The sequence below is a fragment of the Neodiprion virginianus genome, chromosome 5 (assembly GCF_021901495.1).
Source record: "Neodiprion virginianus isolate iyNeoVirg1 chromosome 5, iyNeoVirg1.1, whole genome shotgun sequence".
NCBI classification, from domain to species: domain Eukaryota; kingdom Metazoa; phylum Arthropoda; class Insecta; order Hymenoptera; family Diprionidae; genus Neodiprion; species Neodiprion virginianus.
The window spans coordinates 9,748,789-9,769,111 of NC_060881.1; the positions used below are offsets into that span (position 1 = coordinate 9,748,789).

General features: G+C 38.7%; 1 protein-coding gene across 3 annotated transcripts in view; it reads left to right on the plus strand.

The window, feature by feature from the left end:
- Window positions 1-20,323, plus strand: part of LOC124304402 (serine/threonine-protein kinase NLK) — a 148,695-nt gene that overhangs the window by 91,287 nt on the left and 37,085 nt on the right. For all 3 annotated transcript variants that reach the window (XR_006908167.1, XR_006908168.1, XM_046762598.1), the window contains exon 3: window positions 444-499. Coding sequence is in view for 1 of the 3 variants with exons in the window: in XM_046762598.1 (XP_046618554.1) it covers window positions 444-499 (56 nt within the window). In the remaining 2 variants the exon portion in view is untranslated. The remainder of the gene's footprint in view (window positions 1-443; window positions 500-20,323) is intronic.

The window sequence follows — 20,323 nt, forward strand, 5'->3', positions numbered from 1 at the left end:
TGCGATCTCGCTGTTTGCACAGGGTACCCGAACCACTTGCAACCTAACCAGAGTTACTCGACGTGTGCTTGCGAGCACTAGACTGGCACATATCGCGCGTCGCAAAACTTCGGAAAACAAAGCCAACGTGCCACCGTCACAGGCGTATACGTTGCATCTTTACGACGATAGACAATATTGAGAAATTGAGGAAAAATTATCGACAGCCAAAAATTCATTCGGTCATTTTCAAATACCATACGATCAAAATATTCATATCCAATTTGCGACGGATGGAAATACCTTAATTTGCGGTTTCATTTGTTACATTGAATTTGGTAAAGGAGAAACTGGATTTCCAGCGAAGTAGCCTGGACCATTTTTTTTTTTTTCTAAAAAAAACAAAAAAAGATTTTTTGACCGCCCTGATGGAGTATTGATTGATCTTTTTGGTTCTGTTTCAGGTACTATCTGCACTGGACATACTTCAGCCACCGCATCTAGACTTCTTCCAGGAAATGTATACTTTTCATTTATTGACGAATATTTTTATGTTATTAGCATTTACTTTTTTTTTTTTTTTTTTTTTTTTTTTTTTAGTAATTTCATTTATCATTAATATGCTTGTCGAGTCGGTTGATATACGATAGAGAGAAAAAAACTATCTTCAGTTCAATGAAAGAACCGAAAAAATCTTTGACGTTGCGAAAGACAAAATTCAAACAATTCTCAATGCAAATATGATTATACATGTCTACTTTTGGAACCAGATAATGGCAGATTAGGTACGTTGTTGAATTTCATTCCCAAACTTTATCTAGCAATAGGGCAAATAGTTTTGAAGCTACCTTCGCGAACGATGAAGGACTGGCCTTAGTCGCAGAACTAACTTCCCGAAAACAATGCACATAAGTTTTAAGACACAACTTTCAATACCCATCCACTGCGTAGAAGCGAACCGAGCGAAGATCGATCTCAATAAATTAACATTAAAATCGCGCATATTTTATTATAATGAAGTTCCATTTCCGTTTTTAAACAACAAAAATCCTTTCCCTTATCTAACTTTTGAGACAGATTTGATACAGTGTGACACTGTTGCCGAAAATCGCTTTTTCTTGTTTTACTTCGTGGAGGTTTTTTTTTCATTCTTCTTTTATTATTCTATTTGTTTATTCCAACAGGCAGCCAAGCGCTCGAAGATTGATGAAGATTTCGTAAAGTTTCGTGGTGTATTTTTTTTTTTTAATTCTTCTTTCCCACTTTGGATAAATTGTACACAAACGTTTTTGATATATTAACTTTCGGATCTTGTTTAAAAGTTATTTTCCATCTTCAAAGAGCAATGATTCACTGTATAAGTATACGGTATATTATTATAAAATTATATACAAACGTATTCATTCTTCAAGTCTCGGAGAATTGAGACACATCTGCATTTACATGTACGTGCAATTCACTTGAAACAAGATTAGAAATTAGTTTGTCAACCGAGGTGACAAAAGGTAATCGAAAGTGGCTAATTTACTTAACTTGGAAAAATTTGTGCTTCTTTACGTACGATACGTGCAAATTTCGCAAGTTTAACCGCGAACTTGTTTAATTGTTTTCCAACTCTCTTCATGGTGAAAATCAAGGAATCTCATTGCATGTATCAATTCATATGAAGAATTGAGACAGAGTAAATCAGATACCAAATTCTCAATTTTAAACCTCCTTGCGAAGACTAGTTTTTTTTATTATTTTTTCAAACAACTTTTGCGTAAAGTATTCTAGACTTTGAAAAATTGGAAAAAAAATTTATGTCCACTTCTCACAGTGTTAACATTCGTTAAGCAAATCAAATATCCAAATACGAATGAACCCATTCGAGGTTTTCACCGCGAATTGCGAAGGTGTTGAACCAACTGGAAATTTGAAAATATTACATCGACGAGAGAGGAAAAATTGACAAAAAACTAGAAAACTGTAAAGTTTTTCACCCCGTGACTCGACGTGAAATATTTCACGTGTGCGCCTGTGCTACATGCATAGAATACACGCAAAAACTGTGCATCGGTCGCGTCGAAGAAACCCCACGACGAGGATCCGATCGTGAGTCGAAGCCCCATCGCATCGCTTTGTCGAGCGTAAATTTTTACCGCCTCCAATCGGCCGTCCGTAGTCGATTTTAAACATTTACAGGTATATTCAATATTATACATACTCGGATGTCGGCTGTATTTCTCATGACTGATTCAGATGTTCGAGCACACATCCAAACTCGAGTTTACTTATTCAGGAGACGCTTGAAATATTTCGGACTACGCCAGTTTGCCAACCTCGAGGCTTGTTTCTTCATTCTTTTATACCGAGTCACAGACCTCGTTGTTGTTTGTAATCAATACATGCAAATCGAGTTCTCGGTAACTTTAGCGAAATGAATTGGCTGATATAACGCGATTCGTCGTCAAGTTTTTATGTCGTATTATGATTACTCGACGGTGTATTCGAAACAAACGATCATCCAGGCAGCAAATCTCGACACGATTTGCTGATCTTCAATTTTCTGACACCTTGTATGTCACGGAATTTAATATTTATCGTGGATCGACCGCTTCGAGATTGCCACTTTAATCCTTGGTTAACACTCTTCAAAGGAATCCAATTTTCGACCGGGTTAAAAAAATTCAGTCACATTCGTCGAGATCGACGATAAAGAATGGATATAATTACCCTCCTAATTAGAGAGTTGAAAATGGAAAAAAAAATGTTTACAAATCTGCGATAGCAATTGGACGGAAATTTGTTGTTGCATATTCTGTTGCGAAATATTGCTGGTACAATAATTGCCATTAATTCCTCGGGGAAAAATTAAACCGATCTAATTAGATTCAAATCTTGTCTCCACTTGATCCTTTGAGTCATAGTGGCAAGTATTCTTACCACCTATTCTATATCCATTTTTTTGTATATTCAGAGAACCTTTCAACATATTTCATATTTTTACTATTTCTGATAGTATATCAACGGGTTTTCACTACTCGAGAGTGATTATTCCGATATAATGGAAATTACTATTGTTAGAAACGAATTGATTGCAAACATCGTGAAAATTGAAGGAATAATTTATTTCCGAGAAAGTTATCCCTTTGAACATATATACATGTTTTGCATAAATTAAAAGCTTTTAGGGTCGCTGATTACGAATCTGAAATCGGATTATAGAAATTCAAGATGGCGGACGAAAATTTCAAATTCGATCGAATCCGGAGAAAAAACTCTATCTAGGGGTTTTTGGGGTCGTTGATTACGAATCTGAAATTAGATTTTGAAAATTCGGCAGGGCGAATCCAATCAGCGACCCCGAAGACTCCTGCGTAGAGTTTTTTTGACCGCATTCGATCAAATCTGTAATTTCCATCCGCCATATTGAACTCGCCATTTCGAATTTTCGAAATTTAATTTCAGACTCGTAATCAGCGATCCCAAAAACCACAGAATACTATCTTATTGTGTAATAAGAGTTGACTAGGCACAAGAACGTTTGACTCTAAGGGTCAACATGATCTAATCACATATAATTTTATCGATCTATTAATTAGATCCATATGTAAATAAAACCAGGACAAGTAGCGTAAAAATTTGTATCTCATTAGTTCCATTAATTTTCTTTCCCGGACGCACGTGTAAAAAATAGATCGTATAAAAATCTCAATTGTAAGTACCCGCAATTTTACAAGTCATCTATGTACGAATAAAACTCCCTGATTTTATTTCTCGCTTCAATTTTTGCCTCGATGACGTATATCCGTAACTGCACCGTCTTACTTTTTACCATCGCGCAAATACAATCCGAATTCGAAAACGCGCGAGCAATTTCACCGTTTGTTCCTTAACCGGACCCCATTCGGAATTACAGAGATATGCAGCTGCTGACCGGGATTACACCTACGGCTCTATTCACACGGTCAGAAATCACGCACACTGCATGGATTTGTTATTCACGCGTGTTAGTAAGCAGCCAGGGTATAACGGCCTTTAGTAACCCGACGGCCACGGCAGCTTTATCCACGCCACATAATGTAACAAGTTTTGGGTGGTTGCCTCTCCTGCAGCTCGAGTTTTATCCCGGCGCTGTTGTGCTCTCGTCCCGTCCTCCTCGCCTCTCCCGAACGGTGCGAAATAGCGCAAAGCCGCGCCTCGAGCCCTTATCGATTCCAATGGTTATTAAGTCGGCATAAATTCGGCCCTTGTGCAACGCGGATCTCGCTGCTGGGGGCGAAAAGGGCGGGGATCTCCAAGGGAGGGTCCCTCTCTCTCTCTCTCTTTTTCTCTCCCTCATTTTCCTGGCCCTGCGGACCCCCGGGGTTGGCACCCTTTTCGTAATACCGGCGCCTTGGCGCCCCGACCGCCGTGCAGCGCGTGGCATCGACCAAAGCGTTTCCCCTCGTTCGAAGGGCTAACCCCCCCCCCCCCCTTCCCTTCTCTCCCTTATCCCTCTTCGAGACAACTTTTTGCTCTCTTCTTCGACGCTTCCTGCTCTTTTTTTTTTTTTTTCTTCTTCTTGTACTTTCACTTTTGGTTGTACGATACGGTTCGGGGTGTGAACGTTGAAATATTTGAAAATAGGTTGGTCGTAAGATCGATTGTTCAAAAAAAAGAAAGAAAAAAAAAAACAAAAACCGAATCATTTTTTTACCGAGCCGGAGTATAGATTTGTCAGAATTAATTTGAATGTAACTTACCTAGTCGAAGTTAAGAAACTTTTTTTTTAAACGTCAAAATTTCGTTGCTGTAACACGTTCGGACCATGTATGGTATGTTCGAAGGCGGATGGAGACGTTTTATTTGTAGGTAGAGTGCGGCTACGGTACACTGTTTTACCTACGGACATCCCCCGACGTATTATGTAATGATGTGTGAATATGATATATCAATTAATCGCGAAAAAAATTAATTGTTATCATAAAAATGGTGGAATTTTATTTTACAGTAATTTAGAATCGTTAGAATATTTGGAAGGTGAAATGTAAGAAGATCACGGTGTGGAACGTCAAAATATGTACAGAATCTTTGGATTGAATAAGATTGTAGGAATTCTGACGATTCTGTAATGTTTAGACTTTTGGTTAGTTTGATCTTTCTACATTTTAACTCTTTTATATTACGACTTGCTGGATTTTAAAATCTTATTGCATACATTTTAGTATTTTAAAAACTTGTATATCTTCACATATCATTTTTCCCCTCTACAAAAATATAGAATCTTCGAACGACGGTGATAATTCTCACGATTCTGTTTTTTTGGCTTGACTTTTCCTATATTTCGACTTTCTTGTACATTTTGAAATTGTGTGAAACAGACTTTTGGGTCCCTAAAAATTTCATATTGCGACTCTTCTCTTTTCCGATCCTTCCACGACACTTTTATCCCATCGGTTCATATTTTTACACTCCTGCGTAACAAGTATTCGAATATTTCTTTGTACTTATAACATAAGTTCAAATACTTTTATATTATTTGATTCTTTCGCGCGCCTTGTTTTAATTCGAGTATAATTATATTACACAATCTTATGTTATAGGTACAAACGGTGTACGTACATGGATTATTTAGATTTACCGCTTTATTCGTTTATATTTATTGGCCAAACTTTTCGAACAATAATATAATCGTTGCTTTTCAAAGTTATGTCATCAAATGCTTCAGTCGATATTACATTTGGTCAGCAGAACAAATAGCTTTTGGCAATAAGATTCTATATTTTAATAATGCGTATTTAATTCCCGTTCGGTCAGTGTCAGTCAATGTCAGTTTTTTGTTTAAAAATTACTTCCGTTCAGTATGCAAAAAAATTAACGGCAAGGTTCAAAATTTTTTAAAGGTATATAATTTGTAAAGTATATCATTATAAATGATGTTATAAAAAAAAAGAAAAAAAAGAATCATAAATAACCAATATCGCCTACGCTTTTTGCTTCGAGTACTTTATTTTCTTTTTCTTCTTACTTTTGGTAATGTATTTAACAATTTTTTAATTTCTTGAAAAGAACAATAAACCTGCATTGTTTCAAAGTTCCTTTTCCGCGCTATATTCGTATTTGATAATTGTTTTATGCGCGTGAAGTTTTACGAACAGATAAAACAATGCACAACGTGATAAAACATTGCAAAGTTACGGTGAAACATTACTCAACAATACTAAAATACTAGAAGCCATTACCCGCAGGCTCGTTGCGTTTGTTTGGCAAACCCTGCGAGTTTGTAGATATTCCTCTATGTCAACAATTTCCCGCGAATCTCTCGCACGCCGGTTTTCCCTACTCAAATTTTTATCACCGTGGAATTAAACTAACCCTCCACCTCGTCCTCCGTCTGCTTTTTCTTTCCCCTCCCAGAATTTCGCTCTGCACTCAAGTTTTAATCGCCCGAGCTTTTAACCATTCTCGCAAATTATTTAGGTGCGTTGCGCCTTGTTCTTCGCTTTTTATAAATTATTTGTTGTTGCCTCGTTGCGCTTTTTCTCCTTTAAATTGTTTTTCGTTTTGTTTTTTGTTTTTTTTTTTTTGGTTGTATTCCATTTCCATGATATACTTGATATCACGGGCTCTGCAGCATTACGTAAATTACTTCAGAATCTGTTGGATATCTTTCGTGGTCTGGTTTTTCCTTCCTTTATTAACTGTGACCTACGAAGAAGAATATCCAAATTTTGCAACGTTGTTACGCTCGAAACTTGAAGGTTTGAGTTTTATTTATTCTTTTTTAAATTCGTTTTTTTTATCCAACTTCACTCTCCCTTTCCATTTCTCATTTTAATACCTACAAAATTTCACTACAGATAAAAGTTTCTCTGGCATTTTTATTCAAAGATTAGGTCGTGTACCACTTACGCGAAATAAAGGACGAGCTTTGTCCGCAAGCTTGAGAACTAGTGAAGTATGAGGGAACGTAGAAGTTTGCAAAGAGAGCAACAACAAATCAAGAAGAAATGGTTCAAGGATAAAAAGGCTTACGAAATTCACGCGAGTTTTCGCAACTTCCTAGAAGGTTGTGTACTATGTAACTTCCACCGAAGAAGAAACTCATCGAGTAGGCGTTCTTTTCGCTAATTTCACGTATAATACGGCAGTGATCGAAGTACCACGTTTAATCAGCACTGATGAAGCGCGATTTCTCCGTGTTCCGTGAAATATATACATGTATATGTATTGGAGTGAGCCAAAAAAACTAACTTATCGAATCTATGGTCCTAAAAGGACTTATTTACTGAGGAAAAAGTTCTCCGGTTTGGAAAAATTTTAAGACCATAGATTCGATGGGTTAGTTTTTTCCGCTCACCCTAATATGTATATATATATTTTTTAGTAATAACGCTTTAGGAAAATCCGCGTCATCTCGCAGGTTTCCACTGGCCAATATTACCTTTCGTTTACGGCCGTTTCTCACAATCAGCGGTGGTGTGATGCAGCGCGGACGGTGCTGTTCAAACTAATGAGATTCATCAGTTTCATTTTACGCTTCGCTTGCACACACCTCCTCGCTTGATTGGGTCGTCATTTTTTGCTATATCAGATTTAATTGGCTGCGATGGATTTTTACCCACGATTGTTGTTGGCCTTTTATCAGCGGTTTCGTTAGTCGCTCAACAGCTGAGAGAATTTGGAATCGAAAAGATGAATGAGTAGCAGCGATCGGACGTCTGGGGCTTTCCAAATTGAAATGACTCGTGTCAAGAGGATGATGATACGTACCGGGGATTGGGTGACGCTCGGATGACCGAAACAAGATCAGAGGCGGTCACTACTTTACGGTAGCGTTGAGACCTGTCAGGATGAGAAATAACCTCGACTTAGCGAATCTCGCGTAATATCTCAACCAAGACCTAGCCAGATGTTCCTACAAATCACTTCTTTCATTTCTTCTTCTTCTTCTTCTTCTTCTTCTTCTTCTTCTTCTTACTCTCCGTATTTTCCTGAATTCCAAGTCCACCGAGGTATATTCGTCCAGCATCTTCTAGGGCTTCCCTTAGCCGTTTTTTCACCGCCAAACCACAACTCCTAGCTCTTTCCTGCAACTGGGGTGACAAAAATCGATACGTGACTTTCTGCGTAAGTCAGACAAGATGTGATCAAAGAGAATAAAGAAAATTGGGTACTTTAGGAACACTGCTTTTACATGTGAAAATCTCTCTGTGTCTAACAATCCAAAGTCATTTTAAATCAACACCCAAGGAGTTACTTTACATACCATACTTTATACGCTTGAATGATTCTTTCCTGTGACGGTATTTCTTCCGTCAAACATCATCAAGGTGTCCTTACCAACCCAACAATTAATGTCTTCGAAGTCAAAGATAACTGCAATCCTGGGTTTATCAATTGGCATTACAGACTGTGAAGTCGAGTATGTGAAGTAATACAGCTTCAGTGTTGACGACATAATCCATAGCGACGGTTCGTCTTGACCGTGGATTGGAAAAGGAATGACTTTCATTGGTTTCCCGTAACCCAGTTTCGCGGTCACTTCCTCGCGGGAACATTTCGTAACCCTTGTAATGGGATTGTCGAAGAGCGCAACTGCAAATCCCTGTTTCTTCTTGCACGTGTGGCTGTGTTGGTTTGACCTAAACTTAATTGTAAACTCGTGCAACAGGATTACAAGCGATTACATGACGTTGTGTCCGTAGTCAGGTCGCCGATCATCCATGCTGGATTATTTTCTCTATCTTTCACCATCCTTTCACGTATTAAACACCGGACCGAAATTAATACTGTCAAAAAATCACCATCGATAGCTGCCACGATATACGTCGATGGACAATGAAAATCGAATGTTGTTGAGGTGGGGGAGAAGGAGGAGAAGGAAACCCCTTCGAGAGTCGCGTACCTCTCGTGCACCTGCTGTTTGTGAGATCTTATCGCGACGTATAGCAGCAACCCAGTCTGCACTATAGTGCAGCGGAAAAGAGGTCAAGCACACCGTTTCAAGTCTAGGTATACTTGCCGGTCGTCTGGTTAATCTCGTAGATTACCTCGACAAACACGTGCAGTTGGTACCTTATATTATTATCCAATCCAAAGACCCTCCACGCGATTTTTATTAGTTGGAAATCGAAACGTTCGGTACTTCGCGTGTCATTGTGCGTTCATGATTTGACGCGAAGAAAGACATCATTTTCTCGTTACCATTTCTCACCTTCCGTCTGGCAACTGTCTTATTGGAAGTTGAGAAACTCGAGGGACTGCGCTGAGAGAAATTTTTAGTTCCGGTTACCGCTCGGTCCTTAACCATTTTCATTTTTTTTACCACGATCGAAATATACAGTTCTAGGTAAAAAATGAAAATTAATGTGGTAAGAAACGCGGCCGCGTGGGAATGATGTGCAACCACACCAAGGTTCGAAATATCCGGTACACTTGCCATTACTTGAGGCTGGTTGTCCTCTTTGGCTAGATGATTTTCGCGATCACGCCTCGATTCATTTGACACGCAAGTTGAACAATTAACAAGTTATTGCACGAGCGACGGACTTTGATCCCGATTTACTGTAACTTCGCACAAAAACGAGAGAAGCGGAAAGCTTGTCCAGGACCACTTTTGTCTCGCACGAATCAACGAGTAGTCTGCGTCATCGCATTTTTTTTTTTCACCACCGGTGAGAAAATATTTTATCTTCGTGGCGAAGTTATCAACGTTGGTTGGTTCGAGAACGTATATTACCAGCCGTTCCTGAACAAATAGCGAACTAAAAATAATTTCAACGCACTGCTTGTGCACCCAGGAACTGCAGTAAGTGGTCTTCGCTGAAGGTACAAGCCGCTGCTTCGCTCTGGTCTGGAGGGTCTGAAAGGCCCTTGAGGATCGAAAACACGCACCTTTTTGCTTCGCGTGTCTACAGAGGGATTAAGAGTGGATGGAAAGACGGGCGGAGGTACCGACCGTATTTCCTTTCACTCATTTCAACGCGAGCTTTGAGGGAAAGTGCTCTGCGAAAGCACTCTGGACCACTCGATGAACTACCTTAATAACGAAATTGTCGAGTCTGGAGAAATACATGCAAAGAATGATAGTTTTGTATAACAAACCTGCATTGAATATCTGTAGCAAAGTTCCGAACAGGGTCGAAACAATTTCAAATCACAGTTTAGTTACTTGTTTGGATTGCACCTGCAGCGCTGATTCGCAGTAATTACACTGCCATGTTCACGATTCAGCGAAATTTTAAGGTGATTTTGTCGGAATACGTCGGCTGTTGGAATAAAGAAACGAGTCATTTGCATTTGCGTGACAATTTCAAATTTTTTACGTTATTTAAACACCTTCAGTGCAGTGAAGCAAGCTCAATTTATGGTTAAATTCCAAGAAAATTATGAGGTGTGAGTTAGCTACTGTCCAAATGTTTACATAGATTAATTGGTCGAAAAACAATCGGCTGAACATACCTATCACGATGCAAATTATAGGTGTAACAAATAACGATGGACAGGATAAAAACAGCGTTGGCTCAAGCTGATTAAAGAATACCTGAAGTTGCTGTGTCGTTTCCTTTTTGAATTTCACTTCGACAACTGGAGTATCATTATGTGAGACCGGAAATCGGAAATCGCTTGGATTTTTTACCACAATGGTTTGCGTAAAAATGTACAACACATGTAGAGTATGAACAAAGACAAAGGACCTGAAACGTGAAGAACGAAACACGTAAATAAAGAAAAACCTGAGAAGTCTCGTCGGAGGTCTCGTGTTTTCGCGATAAGGCACGACTGATATTTCGGAGAAATGCTTCAGTTATCGCTCGGCTCTTTCCTGGGGTGTATTTTCATTATATATATATATATATATATATATATGTATAAATGAAACAAAAAAAAACAATGCAAGCACAAATCAATGGACTTACATGACAACTATAAGTTGAAGAATTTTCTAAGGTCGGAAGCGTTGGCAGCATTGATATGGTAGACAATAGTTGTCAATTTTTGTAACGCCTGGCGTTTTCTGGATAATCTCGTCTCATTATTAATGCAAATGATCAACAACAACTACTCGTTGGGCTGCAGTGAACTCTGCTCACGTGTATAAAATATCGTGGATTGCATGCTGAACATTTACGGCGCCGTTATCGATCCTCACCAACGTAACCGATACATTGTTTCCGGTTTGTTTACGAACACTGCCCGGGTGTTTTATTTATGGACTCTGGCTTTTCGCTACATGCGGAGAGTCGAATTGATTCTAATTTCACCCTGTTTTAAGCATTGGCAAATTGGGGTAGATACTAATTGAGGTTATCTACTTCCGAAAAAAACGGGGAAAAGCTGGAAATTTCAGTGAATTTTTCATCTTACCGAAAAACCTCGAATTTTCGTGTAATATTTTTGTTACGTGTGTACTTTTTTGTCTTGGTATTATCAAGGAATTTTTATTCGGTATATATAGGCCAAACTGACGTTGTTCGTACGGAAGAAAAATGATTGGTGAATCTGCTTACTTTTCATGGACTCAGAAGCAACCAGAGACTAATTATCTGCAACTATGGACGCGTGGGCGAGGAAGAGAATTCTCCTATTTAGCATGTAAAAAGATAGAACGGTCAAGATAAATATGTCAGGTTTAAAAAGGAAAGGGTGTACACGACCCGATGAATGAATTTTGAGTTTGAGCTGTACAGATTGTAAATTCGTGATATCCGCCACTCTTTGTTGATGCCAGATTATCTCTCTGCTTTTTCCGCACGCGTTTCTTCCACCATTTCTCCTTCTCCTCTATCCCCATGACGAATAATAAAGAGAAAGGAGGAGATGGAAGCGAAGGAACACGTCTCCACCACGTACACGCCTTCCGTTCTTCAATTCTGACTCTTTGCTCACTCTAGCGACTGTTGTTAACGTGGTTATTTATACCTGGGGTTCATATGGCCGGTCAAATGGATTCGACAAAGGCTTTGGCCGGCTAGGAATTTCCCCTTATGAACTACTCAGACTATCAATCGACGCCTCTGTCTCTCTCTGCTAGTATGGGAGTTTGGTTCGTTGATATCACGACCAGTCATTAAGACAGTTACTGAATACTGTCGATACATCCGTACTTGTCCACTCGACCGTTTTTAAACTGGCTTCAAACCACGACTCGAAATCCAATCGAAATTGAAGATAATAAGAATACGAAGAGAAGTTTCAACCGCGAGTTTCGAGTAATAAGAGTAAGAATGCCTAAAGATTGTCACCATTGTGTTATGAAAACTTATCTCCATTCTTCACTTGACTCAATCTTCCTTTCTTACTATCGTTGGCCTTCCGTTTATCTTCATCGACTAGATCCGTTCCTCCGATACAGAGCTTTTGTTTTTTTATTATTATTTTCTTCTTTCATCCACCTTTCGATTTTGCCCATCGGTCCGTACGTACTTTGCCAGACCCCCGATGATGGTGGATGCATGGATCGAGCGACACTCCGGCACCCTTTTTAACTTACCTATAAATAGAAGCATATTTTTCTCGCACGTTGCTACGTTTTACCGGGGCAGTAGTTTTCCTCTTCCTGCTCGCTGGGGTCTTGTAAAAGGATATCCTTCGCGGAAAATTCAACCGAGAGGTACTACGCACGTACAAAGAGTAAATGGATAAACTTTCATTTTAACCTTAGCGAAGATTTTGGTACCACCATGATTCTTCGGGGCAAACATGGTACTGGTGATTCTTTCGAAAACATCAGCTCTAAATGATGCTTTTATCGCATTGAGATACGGTAAACCCAATTATTCGGTACGTACGTATGTCTATTTGGAAGTAATCGCGAAGAACGATTTGCGTTGTATCTGAATTTCACTTCCTTGCCACTTTTTAAGAACATTTAAAATGATTGAATCGCGATGCTTTTGATTCGATTCTAATATTTTTGAACTCATTCTGCTCGCAGAGAAGATTCCCACAAATTTTCTGCAAAACATTCAACAAATCTCACATTGTGATGACAACGCGAAGATGTAATTCTTGACGAACTGTTCTGTTTCTGTTTTGTTGTACTATACTTACATAAATATATTTTTATCCATTATAGTGATAACTATCAGTGATACTTTTATTCAAGTGATCATTCGAGATATTTAAGGTGAACAAAATAAGCCCAAAAACATTGGAATCAGATCAAACACACTCGAGTTTAAGCATTTTGAACATTTTAGTGAAAAATCGTTTTTTCAAATTGTTGGTATCTTTCATTATTTTATTCGAAATTGTGTAGATTCATTTCTACTATTATAGTAGAGATGTTGTTTTATTCGTGCCCAACATCATAGTTGCAAATAACCTTGCCGGAGATTTTCTGACGTGTTTTCTTTCTCTTATCTTAATTTTCGATTCAGACGGTCATCTTCAACGTTGATACCTGGACAATAAAATTTTGACCGGCATTTTCTAGGTACTATACTAGGTCAAAATATCAACGATCACGAAGCTGAGAGAGTAGCGTTCACCCCTGCCACGGTACACTTGGGGACAATGAATCTGACACGGATAATTTTTTTCCACTAGACAGTTATGTTGGCAACGCAGATAAACCTACAGCGCCACAGTCGGCCGAGCGCGAAACAAACTCAATCTCAATAAAGGTAACATAACCCGTGACCTTCGAATCTAACCTTAGAATACCGCGGGGATAATGACTTGTTGAAACGTCATTAAATTCGACGGTCATAGGTTATGTTACGCTTATTGAGATTGAGTTTGTTTCGCGTTCGGCCGTCTGTGGCGCTGTAGGTTTCTCTGCGTTACCAACATAACTGTCTAGTGTAAAAAAATTTGCAGTCTCAAATTCATTGTCCCCCAAGTGTACGTCATGAAAGGACCTGTATGCATACCCTTTGCAAGCTTCTTTCAATACCGGATAATCGTATTCTCAGCATATCAATTTTAAACCTATCGTCGATGTGGGTACCTACACTGCACTACGAGGTGTGGTAACGCGATGCTGACATGCGGGTAAATAGTTTTTGCACGCTCGGATCGATGACCATTTACTTGGATTTCCTTTTGTCATTTACGCATTACACACGATGTATATGTACTTTTTTGTCTCGCTCATTGTTTCTCTTTTATTTTTTTTTTATTGTTTTTGCGAATTAGACGCCGTCACTCGGATGTTGCCTGTCATTAGAAACGCTTCTTCCGCTTATTGCTCCGGGTGCCATGGCTCACGAATCAGACGACGAGTCTGAGCAATCACAGAACGTTGACTTGTATCTTATTTCCATATCTATGAACAATGCGGAAACGTGTGAGGGTGGGCAATCGCAAAAGTTTATTCGGGAAAATTTTATGCAATAAATACTTTGCTCCTTTGCTTAAATGCTCCTTTCCCCATTTTCTTCCAATGTTGAATTTCTTGACAAACATAAGCAGCTGGCATGGTTTACATTTATTTGAACGGGTACCAAACTTGTTTATTAATTTTACGGGATTTTGTTCACGTCGACAATGAAGATTCGACAATTTCGGAAAACAAACTCCAGAATTAAACTACCGACACAATCTCGCGTAAACCTAACCCTAACCACAAAATATTTAACATAAAAAAACGAAAGTTCCGACCGTCAATTTCGAACAGGAAGTGGTAGCCGTTCGCGGCGTATTATCGTCTGATTGGCAGGCAAGCCTGAAAAGTGAAATAATCTTATCGTTGAGAAATATTTAGCAGTATGATTTATAACGTGAATAACAATCCGTACTTCTCGTCGTTTAGTCTACCTTATTTTTTCAAAGTGATATTAGAGGAATGGATCGCTTGAAAAGTTGGTCAATTATTAAAATACACAGAGCGGTTATCCATCGGCAAAATGATCCGTCGTCTGCTATGGTTTAACGCGCATGCGCTAAAATTTGAAAGAAGTTGTTTGTCAGGGTGACCAACAGTCATAAACTCAAGTGACAAGTCGCCGCAATGTATGTAACATCAAAATTTTTGACAGCTGTCGGTGTCGAACACAACTACCAGTGACAACTGTCACAAGTTTTGAGGTTACGTTCGTGAGGGTTGGTCGCCCTGGCAACCAACTGCTCTCGGATTGCAGCGCATGCGCATTAAATTATAACAGACGACGGATCATTTTGTCGATAGATGATAACACAGCTCTACAAAATATCAACTTTTTTTGTTGCTCCGATTTCTTCTGTGAATTCAGGTGTTTGAGAACGTAGAATTATGATTATATTAGATTGGTTCTAGTTTTTATGATATTGCGGTATTGTATTTGAGATGACTCGGTATTTATTAGGCAAATATCTCTTAATCGGTTAAAATTCAGGCAATTCTATCTGAATACTTTTTTTTATAGAGTGTAGAATTTCCAATAAGAATCTGTATTTAGATATCTTGTAAGTCAAGCCGTTTACGAGAAATTTTTTTTTTTCAATTTTCCTATTTTTTTTTTGTACTCGTTAATGTTTAAATGGGAAATAGAAAAAATCAATATTAAGAGCTCATATTTGGCTGAGATATTTTATTTTCATATAAAAATTTTTTTCTCCAGATATTTTATAATTCTAATATTTTTCATCTAATATTGCTTTTTTGCATCATATATATGAAAATGTTGATAAAATAAATAACTGGAGCCAATTTTGAAAAACTACGGTCACTCCTCTCGGGTCGTTGACATCAAATCTCGAGGACAACAAAATCGCTATTGACCAGTGTAATTACTCCGTATACCTCAACAACCAATTATTCAATCCAACTTCGATTTGTTTTATTTAAAAGTTTGTAGATCGAGCTTTATTCGTGTATTTTTTCTTCATTCGAGTACGCCAACCGATAGAAAACATTGCTTTAGACCAAAGATGGCCAAGCGATGGATCGTGGCTATTAGGCCAGGCGATCGCGACAAGGCAAAATAAAAAAAAAAAGGTACATGACTATAAAAAAATATTTCATTTAATTTTGTGACAAAGATTCGGGATTGGTAGATCGCACAGAGTCTGGAAAATAAACGTCAGATCTTGGATCCCTGTTACACACGATAGCATCGACCATTTTGGCTACTCCTATTCAACCCTCTGAAAGATCTAAATTTTGACACACCGAGTGCCAAAATCGACGATCATTACAATTCTTCGTGGCGTATTGAAACGTGGCAATCGATATCACGACGATCGTTTCGCGATCCCGTAAATTTGGAGAATTTTTCTTTTCCCATAAAGCCCCGTCGTTCGTTCGTTCGGACAATGAGGCGCGCCAAGCTCTGGGATTAAAAACGTCAGGCTAGGCCGCCAGCTCCCTCCGTCACGTGGCTTATTCTATGCCATTGTGCGCCTCGACGCCGGGAATAAGGCTGATGCTGCCAGGAGAATCGAGGTTCTCTACGCCACACGAGCGGAGCAGCGATAGTCTCCTTTGTCTACGAGACCAACTCGGCAGGTTGGTTTGTTCGTATGCTGAGAGTAAATGCCCACCCTTCGTTCGTTCGTCGTCGCGATGTTTAGCAACTTTGCTGCGATGACGCTATGAAAAGAGCCAGACGTTACGGACTGGGGAAATGGTACTTGGAAATGACGATTATTCTTTTTATAATCTTGCGACGGTTAGTCATCCGATTTACTCGACGGACCTTGTGCGGTTTGTTCTTTGATAATTCGTGCGTCATTCCGAACGTCAAACTTTTATCGAATGACTGGATACGGAGGGACTGCTGTAAAAAACGAGGAAGGGGTCCCAAGTTTTTCAAGACCAAACGTTTAACCGACTTTTAGATGAGAAATTTCTATTTTACGAAGAAGGTTTACACCAAATATCCATGAATCGGGAAGCTGATTGTATAATTCAATAGATATCACGTCCAAGTTCTATCAGTAAATACGGGATATTTTGGAAAGGGGGAAAACGAAATTTGTGCAAAATTTCGAAAAATTCAAAACTCAAATAAATTTCTTGAGCGTGTTTGAGATTCCAATGGAAGTTGGTAATGGAAACGAAATTATAGATACGCTCAAAATGCAAGGAGTTTCAAATTTTTTTTTACCACAAGCTGTAATGACAGTCATCATCGTGTGACCTGTCGATGGTTTCGGCATTTTCTATACAGGTAGTAAGAAGTATAAGATGTGCGTAATCTCGTTTCGTGCAAATTGACAGAGCGAACCCTTTGATGTACAAGCATCGTGCGGATAATTCTGACATTTGACGTTGCAGAGTCGAGGTATAAAATTACTTGAGCTGTATCCAGTAGTACCATTGAAACTAAGATCATCTCGCAACGCGTTGACACATTTTACGATCGTTAAGAAGTTCCTTACTACAATCTAGTTTCATATTTTTCGCTAAAGCTTACGAAAGTGCTGATAAGTATGTTATCCGTGAAAATTCTGAAGTTTAATCACTGGCAAAGTACATCTGCATATTTCATCGGCATAAGTAAAACCTCTCATTAATTCGATTCGCGTTTGATAAAATTTGCAACAGGGATTACGGTCAAAAGACATCTTTGAATATGATACGAAGCTGTCTTGCTGTTACCAACAAATGTACGAATACGCCATATTTTTTTATCCGCCATTCAAGATGGCTACTTGATTCGTTTCCAGGTGTACGACAAAGGTTTCCCACCTTCGAACTAATCTTTATACGTTATTTTCAATGAGCTATTTTGTTTTCTCGCAGCTTTAATTTTACTCAACGAGGTTGGCATTCATTTCCCTGTCGTAGCCTTACATTATCTCCCGAATCTCACTCGACTTCAATTTCCTTCTGAGACGAGAGATTGAAAAAAGCCTACGGCTTTAATCCTCGAGAGCCGGAAATCTCGGCGAAATTTCTTGAAACTTATTACCCGCGTAGGTGGCTGAGCACTACACCACCTCTCTTCGATCGAAACTGTTAATAACGGGCATTTTCACTCGTCGAGGAAAAAAATTCTCCTTGTCGTTATCATTGTCGGTGTGTTTTTAATGAAAATTCCGAAACGTTCAAAACACGAGGTGTGAAAATATCTCAACACTTCCTGGGTCTTGTTACCTGAAAAGTGCCACGATTCTAAAATGAATGTTTTTTGTTTTTTAATTTACGAATTCGTTTCGCAATCGTTTGAAGTATGAACCAAAGGAAAACCGCAGATCTTTCGAAATAGCCTAAAAATTATTCACGTTGTGTTCTCGGAAAATGAATGGTACAAGATACGAGGTTGTCACCTTTGTTTCTCTTTTCTGACAGCACGTTAAACTACCATAATCAATTTGAAAAATCTTATGAAAATAAAAAAAACGATATATCGCTATTTCGTGAGGTAAATGTCGAAGTTTCTTATCCGATTTATCACGTACCTACATCACAATAAACAGACATTTTTCGTATAGATGAAACAGTACAACGGATTCCATTAATCTTGAATAAATCTCTATCAGAATATGCAAGTAGTATCAATTTTTCACCTCGATACGTAGATTTCTTTTTTTTTTTTTCTTTTCGTTCATACTCCGAGGTCTGTAGGCGCCATCTCGCTGTGTGTAACTTGTACGCCCACGTGTAATGCTGATAGATAGGCATAATGGAAGCGTGAAAGGGAGAGTAATCGTACATCGGAGTCCCGTTTTGAGGCATCTTCGTTTCATGATAGAGCTGTAATAAAGTAACGCGTACATGACACATGATTCTTATCGACGATGTGGCGAAAATTTTTTTCAATTAACTACCCCGCGAATTTTACAGTCGTCAATCCACTTTCGTACTCACTGAGAGAAATATTATTTAGTCACGTGTTAATACGAAATTGTTATGACGAATGAGTATCGTTACAAGGGAATGTTTTCGGGAAATTGCAACAAAAATTTGTACGTTTAGTTTAATTCATTTTTCTAATAAAACGAAGCCTTAGCGTTACTGCTTTATTATCACAACTGTCGCATGAAAATGTAGCACGAGTAATTGTATTCACAAAAAGAATGGTAGGAATCACTATCATTTATTATCGATTTTATGCTCAGAATTTAATTCTTCCGTTACGACAAAAAATTTGAATCGATGGGGTTGATCGGTAACCATGAAAGGAAATTTTTCTTTCGGTGTCTTGTGTTTTGAATTCACTGTTGTTGAATATTAATTGAAAGAGAATCGCACCGGAGCATTGTTAAATTTAACGCGTATAAAAAATTTCGATATCTCTGGTGGATTTCGAAACTACAATTTTCACAGTGTATTACACACTATTGGAGAGTCGCGAACCGTGAAAATTACGTTGCAACGTTCCTTTGTGCCTGTGTAAAAAAATTTCGTATTTTACAACGAGACTGCCAACTGCGATTATTCACGCTGTAGAATTAACGATTTTCCCTCTTTTTCTCAAAGTTTAAATTCACTACCCTTGTTTCACACGTGAAAATAAATGCCATTCTTTCGACGGTGTTCAAACAATATTCACCACGTGACGAGTTTGCGGTCCTAATAACGCAGCGAGAGGGGTTCGAGAGGCTATTTTTACCTTTGTTTAAATTTTATGTCCGGTCAACTTTGTTCAATCGTCAATCTTCCTAACCCAAGCACGGATAAAGCACCGTGACCATGCCCTTTCAACGTCGTGTGGAGGGCATTGCGTGACGAGTTTAGAATAAGTAATGCCATTGCGGCTTTCACGGGAAATAAATCAATAGTGGAATTAGACGCATGCATACGTACGTTGTGCGCATGTGAATATTGTCAAGATGCACATTTTTTCATGCGCTAAGGACACTTGGCTATGTTGTCTATTCGGGAAGGGGTCTGACAATGAGTCGCGATATGACACGCGGCTGACGTAGCTTCGGCCTCCACGTGACACTCCAACAGCTATGTTCCAAGCGCTGACATCTCCTTGGGGCTTACGGAATTAGGCACACCGTCATTTTCCTCGAAGGCTGATCAGGGTGGCTACGGACCGGGAAACCCGGAAATAGTCGGGGAATCTCGTCAGATCGGAAAAAGTCAGGAAATTGTGATGGACCGTGAAGAAAAACGTACTTTTTTTTTCATAAATCGTTTTCAAACTTCAGCTATGCTTTGTAAATTCAGTTTAGCTATGTTTTGGAAATGGCATTGTTCAATTTATAATTATTTTTGTAAAAGGAAGCAATACTATGTGTTTTTTAGATCCAAATTTATACATTCAAGGTGATCAAGTTTCGGAGCTTTTGGACACAAAAGCTGTCCGACATTATCTAAATTTTATGGGAAAAGGTCAGGAAATTTTATTTGAGGATAATTGTCACTACCCTGTTAATCCACGGTCTGTATATAACGTAAATACACTTCATACTTTGAACGGAAAAATCAAGTACTAATTTCGACTAGATAGACATCGCAAAAATTCAATTTCCCACGTTTAACAGGATCATTATT